Raw genomic sequence first — 17,148 nt, 5'->3', positions numbered from 1 at the left:
ATGTAAATTGAGTCTGTGTCTTTATAAGCTGTTTGTGAACAGAATTCCCACTCACCTGAAGAAGGGGCTAAGAGCTCCGAAAGTTGTGTGGCTTTTGCTACCAAATAAACCTGTTGGACTTTAACCTGGTGTTGTTAAACTTCTTACTTCGATCAGATAGCCAGTTACCTATCCAATTGGCCAACTTTCCCTCTATCCCACACCTCCTCACTTTCATCATAAGCCGACCATGGGGGACCTTATCAAACGCCTTACCAAAATCCATGTATATGACATCAACTGCCCTACCTTCATCAACACACTTAGTTACTTGTGGCAATTCTAACTACATAAGCAGTATCTTCTGCTTACTCAAATATTGAAATGTCTTTACTATTGGTATTACTGCTGCTGTGATATTGCCAGATAAGCCGAACAGTAGAGCATGGTTTCTGATTGCTACAATCCTGCTTTGAGGACTCAGCAGGACATTTGTCCCTGCTGTTGTCACTTGTTAAGCTCCAGAGCCCGTGCTGCCTCAGAGGATTTGTACTGAATTAGCCTGGTGCATACTGGAAATTGTTGTCCCAACTGCTCGGGAACTACAGCAGTAAATTAACCAGTGGCATTTAAGCTGATCCTCAGGAATCAAGTTGGAGGCTTGGTTTGAGGATTTCTTTTATCCTTGTTCAAGAAAAAAAAATGTTCTTTTTAAGCATCTGGATGTAGTCAGTAAAGAACTGTCATGCCTGCTTGTTTTGGGGCATTTTTGTTTTGCTGCAGTGATTGGACAGAAGGTTTTTGAAGAGAAATTGAAATGTAGGAGAACGGTTCCGCGAATTATAATTTGTGAATATCAAAAGTGGGAAAAATAATCATTTAGAGAAAACAGACGTAGCCAGCGATGAAATGCATCCACAATACAATGTTCACAACTTTTTATTAGATTATAAACAGACATCCACTCCCCCTTCCCATCCCATCAGAAGGAAATGAGCTTTGGTGTCATTCTAGCGCTTGCCCTAGTGCCTAGTCAGGTGTTCATGTCAGCAGTGAGAATAAAACCCAAAATGGCATATACAAGCATCACCATCAAGCTTGATCCTGTACTCACCTACATGCTTTCCCGTAGGTGACACTGGATTGGGAGGAGGAGCCCTGCTCGATTTTTCTGCTCCTTAATTGTGGTTGGTGAGGCTCATTGCAATACCATTATCGAAACTCTAGCTGACAGTAGCTCATTCAGCAATTGAACTGGAGACTTTCTGGTCTGTATGACTTGTGATGCTTTTACCAACTGAGCCATGGGACAATTTGTTAACAGCAGCTTAGTTTATCGCGCTTTTAATGCAATTGAACATATGACACCAAACCACATGACCAAAAGCTTAGTCAAAGAAGTTGGTTTTAAGGAGCCTCTTGAAGAAGGAAAACAAAGCGGAGAGGTGCAGGAAGGGCATTTGAGAAGAAAGTTTTGTGTTTATATAGCACCTTATCACATCTCTCTCAAAACACTTCCCTTACAATGCAGTATTTTTTAAAGTACGGTCACTTATTATGTAGGCAAATACAGCAGCCATTTTGCGCACAGCAGTGTTCCATAAACAGCAAAAAGCAACAAAACATCAGTTTATTTATTTTGATAGTGTTGGTTGAGGCAGTTATATTAGCCAAACCACTGGGAGACTTCCTTAAAACTCTCTCCTTCCTCAGTTGCATTGTTAACATCTGCCTGGCCTAACATAAGAGGGTCTGTGTTCAACACCTCATCCAGCTCTGATAATGCAATATTCCTCACCACTATACTAATGGGTTAGCCCAGGTTATTGCATTTAAAATCTTGGATAAAGGTGTGAACCCACAACATTCAAACTTGGAGGTGAGAATGCCAATTACTGAGCCAAACCAACTCTTAAACATATACATGGATTAAGTTATGGATTTCATTTGCCATTTTTTCCCCTAAAAACAATATTTTTCCTCATTCTCCTCTCTGTTTCCACCCACCCAGATCCATACTATTCTGCAACTAGTTAGGAAGAGGAACACAGTTGGGTTTTCCTTCCTCTCTCTGGGCAAGTGGCTTGAAGCCCCTCTCAAATCACTGGGAATACACAATGTGATGAAGGGCCTGAATCCTGACACAAAGTGGCTCAGTGAATTTATACAGAGGTTTCCAACCAATGGCAACTTTCAGCCCATGAACCATGACCACAAAGCCCACACAGCTTATTTTTAAGTTTTTATTTCCAATTGAATGATTTGTGTTGTGAGACTTTGATAGGCTGAAGGTTTGGGAAGGAGCTGTTCTTGGTGCTTGTGGATGAGTAAATCTAAAGTCAGATCCCAAGAACTTTCTATGAAGTCTGTGCAAGACATAATAAGATAAAAACTTGAATGTTCCTACATTAGTAAACCACCATCCTGTACCACCAAGCCATCTTCTCCCCTTCATTTTGCATCCTACTTCTTAGAAAATATTTTTAATAGAACTATTTAATACTTTACAGCAATAAGATGCCCATATGATTTTCAACTGACACTGAAACAATAACTAGGAACAGAAGAAAAAAAAATTGGAAGATAATTTTGACTGAATCACTAACACCCTCAGTTTCTCCTCCCCTGTCAAAGGATTACATCATGTAATGACCACAATATGTCTGGTGTCTGAAGAAATGGAAACATTGTCATCCTCCTTGACATATCGTTTGGGCATGTACTTTACAACATTGGCTGTTAAATGATACCTGAACTCTTTGTGTATAAAGTTGTAGAGAATGGGATTTATAATACAGTGGGAAAAGGTGAGGCAATCCACAAAGTCATAAAGGTAATAAACTACCTGGAACGCAACACAGTTTAAAAGCATATCGCACAGGGAAAGCAATACAATGATGTAAAATGGTGACCAGCATAGCAAAAATACTATGATATAGGCATATATTATTTTACGGGTTCTTATGCTTTCAGCGTTACTGGAATCTTTCACAGCTCTCGCAGTGAAAACATTACTCACTATAATTATAGGCAAAGGAATAATGAACCCAAAAAGTAAAGTAAGAGATTCTGTAATATATAAAAATAGCAAGTTTTCAGAGAGGCAGTAAATATACACAGTTCCTAAAGTTTCACTATATATAAATTGTGGTATGGATAATAACATGGCCATAGTCCACACACACACACACACCATCCTGCGGATTTGTTGGTCTCTTGATCCCTGGGCTTGGACTGGGTATCGCAGTGAGACATATCCATCGACACTAAAACAGGCCAGGAAGAAGATGCTACTGTACAGGGTAACAAAATAAAAGAAGGCATCAAATTTACACAGAAAGTTGCCCAAGATCCAATGGTAATTGTAGAAAGTCTCTGTCATCCTCAATGGCATGAATAAAACTGCACACACATCAGCGATAGCCATGTTAAAAATGTAAAGGTTGCTTTCTTTCCTGGACTCCCTCATTTGCCAGTTTATCCAAATGACAATGATATTTTCTATCAGACCTACGAGAAAAAAGAATAGGTAGAAAAAAAATGTTGATATGTCCAGTGCCTTGTAATTCAAAGGGACCCAACAGAAGCAGTGATCACCATGACACTCATAACTGTCGTTGGTATGGAAGCTGTTGTTAGGGGTGGCCATGGCTGAGTCCTCCTTGTAGAATCTGCAGAAACGAGAATCATTTGTAAAACTGAATCAAAAAGTATTTAGATTAAATACGGTATTCACGAGCTGCCGCAATGGGATAGCTGCACTGTCTGGTTTGGTGCTAAGGTAAATAAATCGGGAAAGTCCCAGATTCAGTCTGCACTGACTTTAGCAGCAGCATTGCTACAAGTGGCACGAGTGTCCCCTGGGCAATAAGTAACCAGCAAACTGTAATTGAATAACAGGATCAAACTCAGTTGTGATGCCCATTCAATTGAATAGCTCTCCAATACCCACCGGCTTTTTCCCTCTCCCTGCTGTTTTCTGTATTGTGTATTGTTTTTCTTCAAGTATTTATCCCATGTCTCATGTTTGGTTGTTTTCAGTAGCCATTTGGCTTTTTTTTTTAAGAGGCACTGGTTGCTGCCCACCTCCCCCAACCCCCAAAGCCTGAACAAGTATCTTGACTGCATGGTGTGGTAGTAAAACATACAGACTCGAAGGTTGAGGCCCCACACTCTGCTTAGTTAAGTGATATGAGCTGAGGCATCTGTAAGGGGAGCTACAAATGGGTTTAGCATTTCTTCACACAAAGGGCAGTGGAAAGCTGGAACTTTCTCCCTCAAAAAACTATTGAACCTGGGGGGTCATTGGAGATTTCACAACTGACATTGATAGGTTTTGTTAGGCAAGTGTATTAGTAGGAACCCAAGAAAAGAGAGAAAGAAATTGCAATTATATAGCACCTTTCACGACCACAGGATGTCCCAAAGTGCTTTATGGTCAATTAAGTACTTCTGAAGTGTAGTCACAATTGTAATGTAGCAAACAGGCAGTCAATTTGCACACAGCAAGATCCCATAAAGAGCAATGAAATAATGACCACTATTTTAAGTGTTAGATGAAGGATAAATATTGACTGAAGATTATTCCCCCGCTCTTCTTCAAATTGTGGCCATGGGATCTTTTACGTCCGCCTGAGAGGGAAGACAGGGCCTCAGTTTAATGTCTCATCTAAAAAGCAGCACCGTAGTCACCAGTATCTACAGAAATACATGTTAGCACGAGTTAACATTGTCAGAGAGGGAGGGAAAGAACTCAGAAGGAATAAAAAGAACCACTATCTTTGTGCTGAGGAAGGAAGATAGCAGCAGCTTTATCATTGTGCTGGAGTACAGGAACAGTGGGGAGGGGGTTACCCTGAGAGTCCTCAACATCGACTCCGGATCCCATGAAGCCTCATGGCATCAGGTCAAACATGGGCTGATTACTTCATTGCCCCCCCCGGAAACCCTCCACCCCTCAACTGATGAATCAGTACTCCTCCATGTTCACTTGGGGGAAGCACTAAGTGTGGCAAGGGTGCAGAATGCACTCTGGGTGGGGGGGCTTCAATGTCCATCACCAACACTGGTTCAGCGGTGCCACCACAGACCGAGCTGGTCGAGTCCTTACGGACATAGCTGCTGGACTGGAACTGCAGCAGGTGGTGAGGGAACCAACAAGAGGGAAAAGACATACTTGACCTCATTCTCAACTATCTGCCTGCCGCAAATGCACCTGTCCAAGACAGCATCGGTCGGAATGACCACTGCACAGTCTTTGTGAAGACGGAGGGTGGGATTTTCTAGCCATGCTCACCCCAAAACTGGAAAATCCTGCCCGAGGTCAACAGACCTTTGCATGGTCCACAACCTGCCCGCTACAATTCCCGTGGCGGGCAGGATGGGAAAAGTCTCCCCAAAGTCTCATCTTCACTTTGAGAAAAGGCTCTATCGTGTTGTATGGCATTACCATTGTGCTAAATATGATAGATTTCAAACAAACCTAGCAACTCAAAACTGGGCATCCATGAGGCGCTGTGGGCTATCAGCAACAGCAGAATTGTACTCGATCACAATCTGTAACCTCATAGCCCAGTATATCTCCCACTTTACCATTATACCGGGCCAGGGGATCAATCCTGGTTCAATGAAGAGTGCAGGAGGGCATGAGGGGAGCAACACCAGGCACACCTAAACATGAGGTGCCAACCTGGTGAAACTACAACACAGGACTACTTGTGTGCCAAACAGCATAAGCTGCAAGGTGTAGACAGGGCTAAGCAATCCCACAACCAACAAATCAGATCTGAGTTCTGCAGTCCTGCCACATCCAGCCGTGAATGGTGGTAGACAATGAAACAAGTCACTAAAGGAGGAAGCTTCACAAATATCCCCATCCTCAATGATGGGGGACCACAGCACATCAATGCAAAAGATAAGGCTAAGGCATTCGCAGCAATCTTCAGCCAGAAGTGGACGATCCATCTCTGCCTCCTCCTGAAGTCCCCAACATCACGGATGTCAGTCTTCAGTCAATTCAGTTCACTTCACTTGATATCAAGAAATGGCTGAATGCACTGGATACTGCAAAGGGTATGGGCCCTGACTATGTCCCAGCAATACTACTGAAGAATTGTGCTCCAGAATGTGCCGCTCCCCTAGCCAAGCTCTTCCAGTACAGTTACAACACTGGCATCTACCCAACAATGTAGAAGACTGCTCAGTTATGTCCTGTACACAAAAGGCAGGACAAATCCAACCCAACCAGATACTGCCCCATCAATCTACTCTTGATCATCAGTAAAGTGATGAGAGGGGTTATCAATAGTGCTATTAAGCGGCAGTTGCTTAGCAACATCCTGCTCACTGACACTCAGTTTGGGATCCACTAGGGTCATTCAGCTCCTGAACTCATTACAGCCTTGGTTCAAACATGGACAAAAGAGCTGAACTCCAGAGATGGGTTGAGGTGAGAGTGACTGCCCTTGACATCAAGGCAGCATTTGAATGAGTGTGACATCAAGGAGCCATGGCAAAATTGGAGTTGATGGGAATCAGGGGAAAAATCTTCTGCTGATTGGAGTCATACCTAGCACAAAGGTTGTGGTTGTAAGAAGTTAATCATCTCAGTTCCAGGACATCTCTGCAGGGGTTCCTCAGGGTAATGTCCTAGGCCCAATCATCTTCAGCTGCTTCATAAATGACCTTCCCTCAATCATAAGGTCAGAAAAGGGGATGCTTGCTGATGATTGCACAATGTTCACGACTCCTCAGATACTGAAGCAGTCCATGTCGAAATGCAACAAAACCTGGAAATTATCCAGGCATGGGCTGACAAGTGGCAAGCAACATTCGTGCCACACAAGTACCATCTCCAACAAGCGAGAATCTAACCATTTGACATTCAGTTCACTTCACGTAATATCAAAAAATAGCTGAATGCACTGGTCTGAGTTAGAACAGAATTGCAATAATTGGTCAGGAAAGGACAAAAATTGACCAGGCTCCTGCTGATGACCATCGCTGATTACCCCACTATCAACCTCCTGGGGGTTACCATTGACCAGAAACTGAACTGGACTAGTCATAAAAGTAGTGTGGCTACAAGAGCAGGTCAGAGGCTAGGAATCCCATGGCGAGTAATTCACCACCTGAGTCCCCAGGCCTATCCACCATTTACAAGGTACAAGTCAAGAGGGTGATGGAATACTCTCCACTTGCCTAGATCAGTGCAGCTCCAATAACACTCAAGAAGCTCAACACTATCCAAGACAAAGGAGCCCGCTTGATTGGCACTCCATTGACAAATATTTACTCCCTCCACCACTGATACATAGTGGCAGCCGTGTGTACCATCTACAAAATGCACTGCAGGAACTCACCAAGTCTCCTTAGACAGCACTCTCCAAACCCACAATCACTACCAGCTAGGACAAGGGCAGCAAATACTTGAGAACACCAGCACCTACAAGTTCCCCTTCAAACTTCGGGGCGGCACAGTGGTTAGCACTGCTGCTTCACAGCTCCAGAGACCTGGGTTCGATTCCTGGCTTGGGTCACTGTCTGTGTGGAGTTTGCACATTCTCCTCGTGTCTGCGTGGGTTTCCTCCGGGTGCTCCGGTTTCCTCCCACAGTCCAAAGATGTGCGTGTTAGGTTGATTGGCCATGCTAAAAATTGCCCTTAGTGTCCTGAGATGCATAGGTTAGAGGGATTAGTGGGTAAAAATATGTAGGGATTATGGGGATAGGGTCTGGGTGGGATTGTGGTCGGTGCACACTCGATGGGCCGAATGGCCTCTTTCTGTACTGTAGGGTTTCTATGATTATGAAACCCATACCATCCTGACTTGGAAATATATTGGTCGTTACTTCACTGTCGCTAGGTCAAAATCCTGGAAGACCCTCTCTAACAGCACTGTGGATACACCTACACCACATGGGTTACAGCAGTTTAATAAGGCAGCACCTTCTCATGGGGCAATTAGAGATGGGTAATAAATGCTGGCCTAGCCAGTGATGCCCACATCCCGTGAATGAATAAACAATGACATGTTTTATGAGTTAATTGTGTCATCACATCTGACAAACAGAAAATAAAAATCGCCAAACATGATGACTTTGGCCACACAATTATTTATTCCCAACCACAATTAGGAAAAAAAACCCAAAATATTAAACGAAGAAGGCAGTAATCCAGTGCAATCAGAAAACTCAGAACTTGTCTTCTGAATGTACTACCCCCATCAAAATCACTAAAATATTCAACAGGTTTGGCAGAATCTGTGAAAAGAAATCCACTTTTCAGGTCAATGACCTTTCTGACAACCTGAAACATTAACTCTGTTTCTCTCTCCACAGATGCTGCCAGACCTGCTGAGTATTTCCAGCATTTTTTGTTTTTATTTCTGATTTCCAGCATTTGCAATATTTTGCTTTTTAAAATCAGAAAATAACCTTTTCTTTGATTTTCGACTGAAAGGAAGTGAGTGATTCACAATCTATGACTGAAGAGGAGCAACTTGCCTTGCTGTACATTTTCCTATTTGTAAAGTTAAAGTATTATAAAAAGCGCTGTCACCATTTGTCATGATCGTTTAATGAAATACTTTTCCTTCAGTGTTACACAGAGAGAAATGTGTACTAAGTTAAGGGCACTGAGTGAAATTTCCTTTCTCTCTCAGTGGGGCCAGCAGAATGGCAGATGTTTTGAGAAAAGGTGGGATTGACAGTAGTGGCGGGACAAGATTGCAGCAACCTCTGTAGGTGAGCTCCTCCAAATATTACCCACTGATGTATAGATTAGACAATGCCTCCTCTGTGCTGAGTTAGGTGATCTGAGTCAGAACAGAGTTGTAATAATTGGTCTCGGCATAGTTGGGCAGGAAAGGACAAAAATTGATTAGGCTCTTACTGATGATCAAATGACTCCTTACTGGAAAGAGCAAATGTGTGGATGTTTGGTAAGCACTGGATCAGGCATGATTGTGATGGCCTCCATTGTGGAATAGCCTGCTGAAACATCCTGCTCAGACCTGCACATGAAAAAAACTGCCACTTGTTTGAGGTACCAGAAGATGACCTGCATCTGTAAAATTGTACCCTGCCATTGAGGTCAATAATGCCTTAAAGAGAGAAGAGGGGGTGGCCTGATTAAAGAAGGTTAATTTCTGCTGGGACGGGTGGGGGGGGGGAATTCACCTGCTTCTCCATGATAACTTTAGTGTAACGCTTCATGGAAACTCACCCCCAAAATATACAAAATATTTAAGGTCTGGATTTAAAACAGACTGAGAAACAAAATGAATCAAGGAATGAAAGATTTAAGGGGATTTAAACAGGCTAAATGAGTGGGCAAGAACATGGCAGGTGCAACATAACATGGAAAAATGTGAAATTATCCACTTTGGTAGGAAAAACAGGAATGCAGAATATTTCTTAAATAGGGAGAGGTGGGGAAGTGTTAATGTCCAAAGAGACCTGGTGTCCTTATCTATAAGTCACTGAAAGCTACTATGCAGGTGCAGCAAACAATTAGGAAGGCAAATGGTATGTTGGCCTTTATTGCAAGGGGATTTGAATACAGGAATAACAAATTCTTGCTACAATTGTATAGAGCCTTGGTGAGACTCCACCTGGAGCATAGTGTACAGTTTTGGTTTCCTTACCCAAGGGAGGATATACTTACTGGCCATAGGGAGAGTGCATTGAAGGTTCACCAGAGTAGTCCCTGGGATGGCAGGATGTCCTTTCAGAAGAGATTGAGGAGACTGGGTTGGGGTGGGGGTTCTAGAATGAGGGAATACAGTCTCAGAATAAGAGGTAGGCCATTTTGGACTGAGATGAGAAGGGATTTCTTCACTCACAGGGCAGCAGATCTATAGAATTCTTTACCCCAGGAGGCTGTGCTGGCTCAGTTGTTGAGTATGTTCAAGACAGGGATCAATAGATTTCCAGATATTGAAGGTAAGCTAGTTGACTAGCGGAGCAGGCTCAGGGGACTGAATGGCCTACTCTTGCTGCTATTTCCTCTATTTAAATGAATCAGGCAGGTTTTTATTTCATGTTGTAAAGGTTTTAATTCAATCAATTTTGATTTGCACTTCAGCATGAATTGAAACTGCAATAGAAAAACAGACATCATGAGACTTTTGCAGTTTTAAGATCAACGGGTTCTGTTTTAATTAATCAGAGACACAACCAATTGTGTCTCGCCCCATCTCTCTCTACTAAGAGGGACAAAAGACTTCAGTTTATCATTGTATCGTACTAAATCTTGAATGTTGAGTTTCTTCAAAAGGTTAATAGTGTACTTTTCCTGTGATGGAACCCGCTGCAACGTACAATGTAAAAGCAAATACAGAATATATCTCATTACAATCCCTATATTGCAGAAAATTCACCTTAAATTATTACATACAGTAAGAAAGCTGTCACTGACCTGAATAAATGTTCCTTCTGCCTTGCTGAATGATTTGTTCCAACAGTAAAAGTACTTCTCCAAACAATGACTGTTCAGTCGCGAGGTTCAGCATTTATTGCTGTGCGATGCAGGGAGGAAGGAATATGAGGGGAGATTTTGCAGTAAACAGGAAAACATGGGAGCTATGATATGTAACCAAAGGTCAAGGAGCTTAGGATGTTGTAAGATAATGGACATTTTGTTTGGCTTTTGCTTTGAAATGTCAGCATCGATTCTTTCCAAATGAGCCAAATAACTATTAACTGGCTGAATATGCAATGGATAAAACCAAGGACAAAATTGACAGAGGAGGTTGTTTTGTATAAATACAGGGAAAAATCGTGTTGGGGATATTTTCAAAATGAAGGTAGTTTGGAACTTTTCAATCTGTTGATGCCCCTTAAAACTTGGTGGATAAACATGCTGTGTGGTCTGGCATTGAGTTATACAGATCAGGGCAGTGGGTGCTCCATCAGAAGCCCCTTTCTGACTGGGGGCATCCTTCCCTCAAGGACTGGACATCTCTGGACCTTCCTGCCCCCCACTCCGGCCTATCCCTGATACCCCAATCGACACCTTGTGACTCTTCGCTCCAGAGGACACTTAACACTTACTTGAACGCCATGCCCTGATACTTAGTCCCAGGCATGTTGCTATAGCGCCCCTTTCTGCTACTGCAGCTATGTGCCTGGACAGCCTGAAGAGCTGCTGGCCAATCCCACGGTGGGACCTCTGTCCAAGTGAGAATGGAAGTCCTGATTGCTGTTAATCAAACCTCGTTACAGCATAAAATGGCAGTGGGTCTGTTGGAGTTGGTGGGGATCTCTCCCCCCCCCGCCCACCCATGCTGAAATATAAGGCTCAAGACATTGCCCATGTGGCAAATTATGCTCTGAAGGCCCTGCAAGATGGTGGACATTATGCATTGGAATATCTCTGATGCTAACGTGATCCCAAAGGGCAGATGGTTGAAGCAAAATCTGCCGTGGGGTGGGGTGGGGGGGGGCAATAAATGCGGTTAAGAGCCGGGAATCTTCATTGAGGGGAAACTACCAGAAGCCACTGTTAGTATCTACTTTGGAAAACACCATGCTCATGGAGAGCTTAGTCAGGGTCTCATCCACTGAGAACATGGGATGATGGACCTCCTGGCTATGGCTGTGTTAGATCAATGCAGATGTGGAAGAACCTATTCATTTTTTGGACTGGGACCATCCCGGAGCACCATGCGGTAGGTTGTTTGACTGGGGAAATGGCTCCCATGTTCACCATCTCATTCAGTTGCCACTGTACTTTCTTCATGAGGGGGTGGGAGACTTTCCATGGAGTGCAAAGGCACACTAGTTTAGCGACTCCCTGAGAGTAATCCTGTACACATTTTACAGGTAGCCTCGACCTGTGAAGAGCTTCGGAAACTCTTTCTATTTGGAGCCAGGCCCTTGTCGATTGACCTCATCAATCCATTGCAGCAAGTTGAGTTTGATACAGGCATTGCAGCTTAATAGAGTAGTCCTGGTTGTGGATGGCAAAAAGTGTTGTTTGCATCATACCTCAGAGTCGCCTGTAGGATGCTCTTGATTGGAAGGAAGATTCCTCCTGCCAAATGAAATGGAGTGTCCGTTGTTCAAAGACAGAGGTTTTTGGGCCACAGTTCCTTGTCTGACAGGACTGGCACGCTGGAACCTGGATATCATTTCAAATTTGTTAATGACCATTTATCAGATGTCAGCATTCCAAATCTCATCCAAGACTGTGTGTCTTCTGGGTTTTTGGTCTCAACCTCATGGATTACCTTTGGGCTGTCTATGTGGTACTGGGGTTTTGGCTTGCATAGTTTGCCAAAGTATCCCTTTCTGTTTCAATGGAAGCATTAGGCTGTACTTGCAGAACACTGATCTCTCCGCAGCGCTGGCAAATTCACTCTGCTGGGTGTTCAGGAATTGCTTTCCCTGACCTGAATTGTCCCTGTGTCTTTGCGACCTATAGGCTTCTGTCCCGTGTTTTATTATCTCTCCTTAGGACTGTCCTGTGTTGCTCACGTAGCTCAGAGAGTTTAACTATCTGAATTGCCTTGTCTGGGGTTAGATAATCTTTTGCTTGCAGGTCTGCACACAATTTATTGATGTCTGGAGCAATGCTGTCACTTAAAAATATATTCCTCCAAGGACCTCAGTTTAGTGAATGGTCTGGGCCTTGGGTGAGTCCAAGTGGAGTTGAAAGTGTGGAACTGTGATCCATATAAAAGATGTTTAAAGTGTGGGTACAGCTTTAAGGGCTTACAGGCTTTCAAGATGGCATCACTGTTCACTGCAGTACAAAGGATTTCCCATGTATGCTGGTTGAGCTCCTGCAAAATGTAGGAGCACCCTTCTGAAAGAAACATTTGTAACAATGGCTGTGTGGGGCAGCTGTCAGCCAACTTATTCTGTTTAGTAATTTACTGTTGCGAGTAGTGAGGCATTCAAATTCAATGCAAGCTTGCTGTTTCATGAATTGGACAGTTGTGAATTTCCTGAGAAGCTGAGTGATTTAATTAATATATTTGTTCTTTTTCAAACTCAGAGGCTACATCTTGAGGCTCAGAGTTGGGGATTGGGTTTAGCGATGAGTTTCATTCAAATGGAACTTCTGACTCTGGATTAGTAAAAGGGGTTCTCAGGACTAGCTGCAGCCTGGAACTTAAAAAGATTTAGCTCACCCTTGCAGGCTCTGGACTCTGCATGCTGAAACTGGTCTTCCAAGGTACATTCTATGGAGCCTTCTGCTGCAGTAAAATCTCTGCCCACAACTTCAATGCTCTTTTCTCTGGAGCTTCTTCTAGTGAATTTTCTCAACATCTTCAGTTTCAGTTGGGAGCTTATTTCAGGTCTGAATTTCCATTGAAGGTTTTCTTTTTTTTTAGTCTTTCAGCATTTCTGTGAGGCTGAGCGTTTTTGATCCAGAGCTGCCACCATGTTGGGATGGTGTTGGTTACAGAACATGTCTATTAAAGAAGTCTTCATAGTCTTTTCGATGTTTACAGGAAGTCTTTATTAATTACTCATAACTATATACATATGTACAGTAAAGTCTACAGGCAAAGAGCTATCTCCAAGTCTAGGTCTTAACATGTCTCTGCTCAACATACTAACTCTAGGTCTGCGTCATATGCCTTTGTACGTCACTAGTCGATACTGTACTCAGTCCCATATTCACCCTGTATGTGCCAGACCCTTATACTACAAGAAATAGAATGATATGGTGATGGGGGTGAGATGGAGTAAGCAGGTGTGGAGCATAAACACTGGCATGGCCTGTTTCTGTGGTGTTGTGCAATTCAACCAAACTTGGCTTTGGGACCATTGGGAAATTGCTTCAATGAAAACCACTTGCCAATTATGGATGTTCATGTAAACATTAACCCATTCAAACTGTTAAAAATCCAACAGCGGCTGGAACCCACTGTGAAAATCAGATGGAGCATCATCACAAGTCTACCTACATATATCACTTAACAATGGTAATGAGGACCAATTTAAGATTGTCAATCAGGCTCGCAGTGTGGCGCATTTGTGTGTACTGCAAGCTATATATGTCAATACACAGGGCCCTGTTCTTTGCAGACAGAAAGAACAGGTACACACATTGCGCCTGTTTCAGCTAAACAAAATAAATGACAGCCATTTGCTGGTTCCTACCTCAGGGCAATACCTTGGCCAATCAGAGTCAAACTGCTTGGTTTAAATTTCAAACTATACTTGACAATTACAGAAAATGCTGGAAAATCTCAGCAGGTCTGACAGCATCTGTGGAGAGAAAATAGAGCCAACTTTTTGAATCAGGATGACCCTTCATCAGAGCTGAAGACGAGGAAAATAGGACAGGGTAAATGTCTTCAGCTCTGACAAAGGGTCACCCTGACTCGAAACATTGGCTCTATTTTCTCTCCACAGATACTGTCAGACCTGCTGAGATTTTCTAGCATTTTCTGTTTTTGTTTCAGATTCCAGGATCCGCAGTATTTAGCCTTTACCTTAATGCTTAGCAGTTAACTGTCAGTCACCATCAGCTGGTGCATTCTCCATGGCAACACTTGTACTAATCAAGAGTCCACTTGCCAACCAATCAACAATCTCTTCTCATAGAGTATAAATTTGTTGTCTCCCTCGGACTTATATTCTTGCGAAATATCCTGACAAAGTCCAAACAAAAAGTTTGAACAAAAATGTCTCTTTTTTTCAGCAAGAATCATAGATACAGTGCAAGAAGTAATTTGGTAATGGTACCTTTGCTGGCTCTCTGATATAAACTATTCAATTAGTCCTCTTCCCCTGTTCTTATTCCATAGTCCTGCAAATATTTCCCTTTCAAGTGTATATTCAATTTTCCTTTGAAAGTTATTACTCAATCTGTTCGCACTGTCCTTTGAGACTGTGCATTACAACCATAAAAATATATACGTTTTATATCTGATGAAACATGAATACACAATTGACAATTTGTAAAACTGATTTCTCATCATGTTGCTTATGGGAAATTGGAGGTTGTGTTTGATAATGAAGGATTGTGTGTTGCAATAGAGAATGCGTAATTGTAGTTGTGTATTGTTAGTGCTTTCATGAATGGGTATGTTGGTTAAATACTAGGAAATAAATAGATTAAATTTGAGAGACAAATTATATAGAAATTTAAATGAGTGTAACTGAAAAATGATGAACTTGAAGATGGGAAGATTTTGTTTAATTGTGGAGGTTTACATACAAATGAAGTGGAGGTTAAAATAAATTAATGTTAAATATGTGAAATATTACATTAAAATGTATTTTCATATTATGCATTTAGAAAATCTGTGAAGACTAAATATTTATATGATGGGTATAAGTGATTTAATTGCATGAGTATTTGAAGGTCTACATACCTGGATCTTTCTTTTGCTACATTCTGTTTGAAGTCTATTTACTCTTGTATTTCCCAAAGTGTAATGCATTACATTACTTTGTATTGTATATTTGATTTGGCACCCACATGTTTGTGATGTATTATAGTCCCGCCTGCACTGCGATGGGACCACATAATCAGTTCAAAGCAATGGATGGGAGAACACATCAGGGGCAGAAACAAGGGGAAGGGAAAAAGGAGGCTAAAGCACGGAGAAGAATGTACAGGCATAGATACAGAAGCAGCAAAAGGATCCTGTCTTGTTGCAAGTTAAAACCAGGACCCTGAACCATCCCAAAACAATTTATTGGGGAATTAGGACACAGACCAAAAAACAGGATGTTAGTGACCTTAAATAGGAAAGCGTGATCATCAAAATAAGTGTTCTTTTGGTGACTTGTTTAAGGTGACTTGGGGAAAAAAGGATTTGCTGAGCTTTGGAATTAATAACTGAACAGCCTTTCCATTAACTTCTAATGCCTATTGTGCACTTGGCTTCTAATTCCACATCCTGTCTCCTGTGGATTGCTGTTTACTGTAAAATGCTTCCTTATGTTCTTTCCTGTTTAACCCTCAACAAGAAATGTCAATCAATGAAGGATTCTGAAGGAACAGAGGAAGCACGGATATCAACGAGCAGCTGGAGATTTCTCTTAGAACAAGTCAACCTTTCATATACATAAACAGACAAGCAGCTGAAGGAGAACATGATCATTTATTCCAATCAATGATTGTTTTTATTTAGGCTTTTTTGGAGACAGGACTATGGTGTGCCATTAGCACTACTGCACTTAGGGTACTGGGTCCCTATCTGGGACAGAAGCCTAAGAACAGCTGTGCTCCTACAGTGCATAGGAACTGAAGGAGACAATTCAGTCTTGAATCTGTTCTGTGTTTAATTAGATTGCGGCAATTCTGTACCTCGACTCCATTTATCCATCTTTGATACATATCCCTTGATATAATGTGGTGGAGAACCTGGTCAAACCATATTAAGATCTCATATTTAATGTAACAATATGTAGAAAGGCACCTAACATTAGAATGTGACATTTGTGTTGACTTTGCTCTTTGTTACAGCAACCATTTTTAAACAAGGGAAGCTCCAGGGAACTGGAGTGTATAAAATAGTTTAAAACTTTTTAAAAATTTAATATGTACCTGAGAAAAAATTGCAGGCATCAAATTTCCTGAGGGTAAATTTGTTTGTAAAGTACCTCAAATGTTTTGGTTTGGATGATACAAGGAGAGAAAGGTCTGTCAGAGATATCAGCAGGGGTCATCCGCAGAGCTTGGAACACCAACTTGCTGATGATCAAGGACAACTGCATCAGCTTACTCAGGATCAGCAGGATGTCATTCATCTTTTCCAAACTGGAAGGTCAAACTGGGTGTCAGTAAATAAATGGTTTGATATATGAATCTGTGCAGTCATGCATTACAGCAGCTGCTGTCCACACCATTTAGCTTGCACAGTGAGGTTTTTGCCCCTTGTCCCTTCTTCTTGCATCATGGCCTCTTGTCTTCATCAACCCTCCCTTCACAGCATCTATGCAATACTTTTGGATGTGCTGAAAGTGGTGAAGACTGAAGGTCTCCTTCAGTAGATGTGAAGCTCTGGGGAAGCTGTGCTACACTGAGTGACACTGGTTCGAATTTGAGTTTCCATCGCGCTCTTTGGTGAAACCCAGCAAGTTTCCGGGAATGTTAATGTCATCCAGTGGGATAAGGATGAGACATGAAGGAGCAGCTGGCATGCAGAGATAGCATATAATAGGTGAGAGAAGGATTGGGTTCAGCTCTGATATTTTACG

The 17,148-nt window shown here is 42.2% G+C and overlaps 2 protein-coding genes across 2 annotated transcripts in view; one reads left to right on the top strand and one right to left on the bottom strand.

Annotated features, from left to right (window-relative positions):
• prim1 (DNA primase subunit 1) overlaps window positions 1-17,148 on the top strand; it is a 728,932-nt gene that overhangs the window by 599,369 nt on the left and 112,415 nt on the right. The window lies entirely within an intron of this gene.
• Window positions 903-10,489, bottom strand: LOC144481928 (G-protein coupled receptor 182-like). The gene is made up of 2 exons (XM_078201097.1): window positions 10,397-10,489; window positions 903-3,650 (listed from the first exon to the last, which is right to left on the bottom strand). The coding sequence occupies exon 2, from the start codon at window positions 3,626-3,628 to the stop codon at window positions 2,621-2,623; it is 1,008 nt and encodes a 335-aa protein (XP_078057223.1). The 5' UTR covers window positions 3,629-3,650; window positions 10,397-10,489; the 3' UTR covers window positions 903-2,620.

Source organism: Mustelus asterias, chromosome X, assembly GCF_964213995.1.
Source record: "Mustelus asterias chromosome X, sMusAst1.hap1.1, whole genome shotgun sequence".
Classification (NCBI taxonomy): Eukaryota; Metazoa; Chordata; class Chondrichthyes; order Carcharhiniformes; family Triakidae; genus Mustelus; species Mustelus asterias.
Note: the sequence above shows the minus strand (reverse complement) of the source record. Positions and strands in the feature narration are given on the sequence as shown.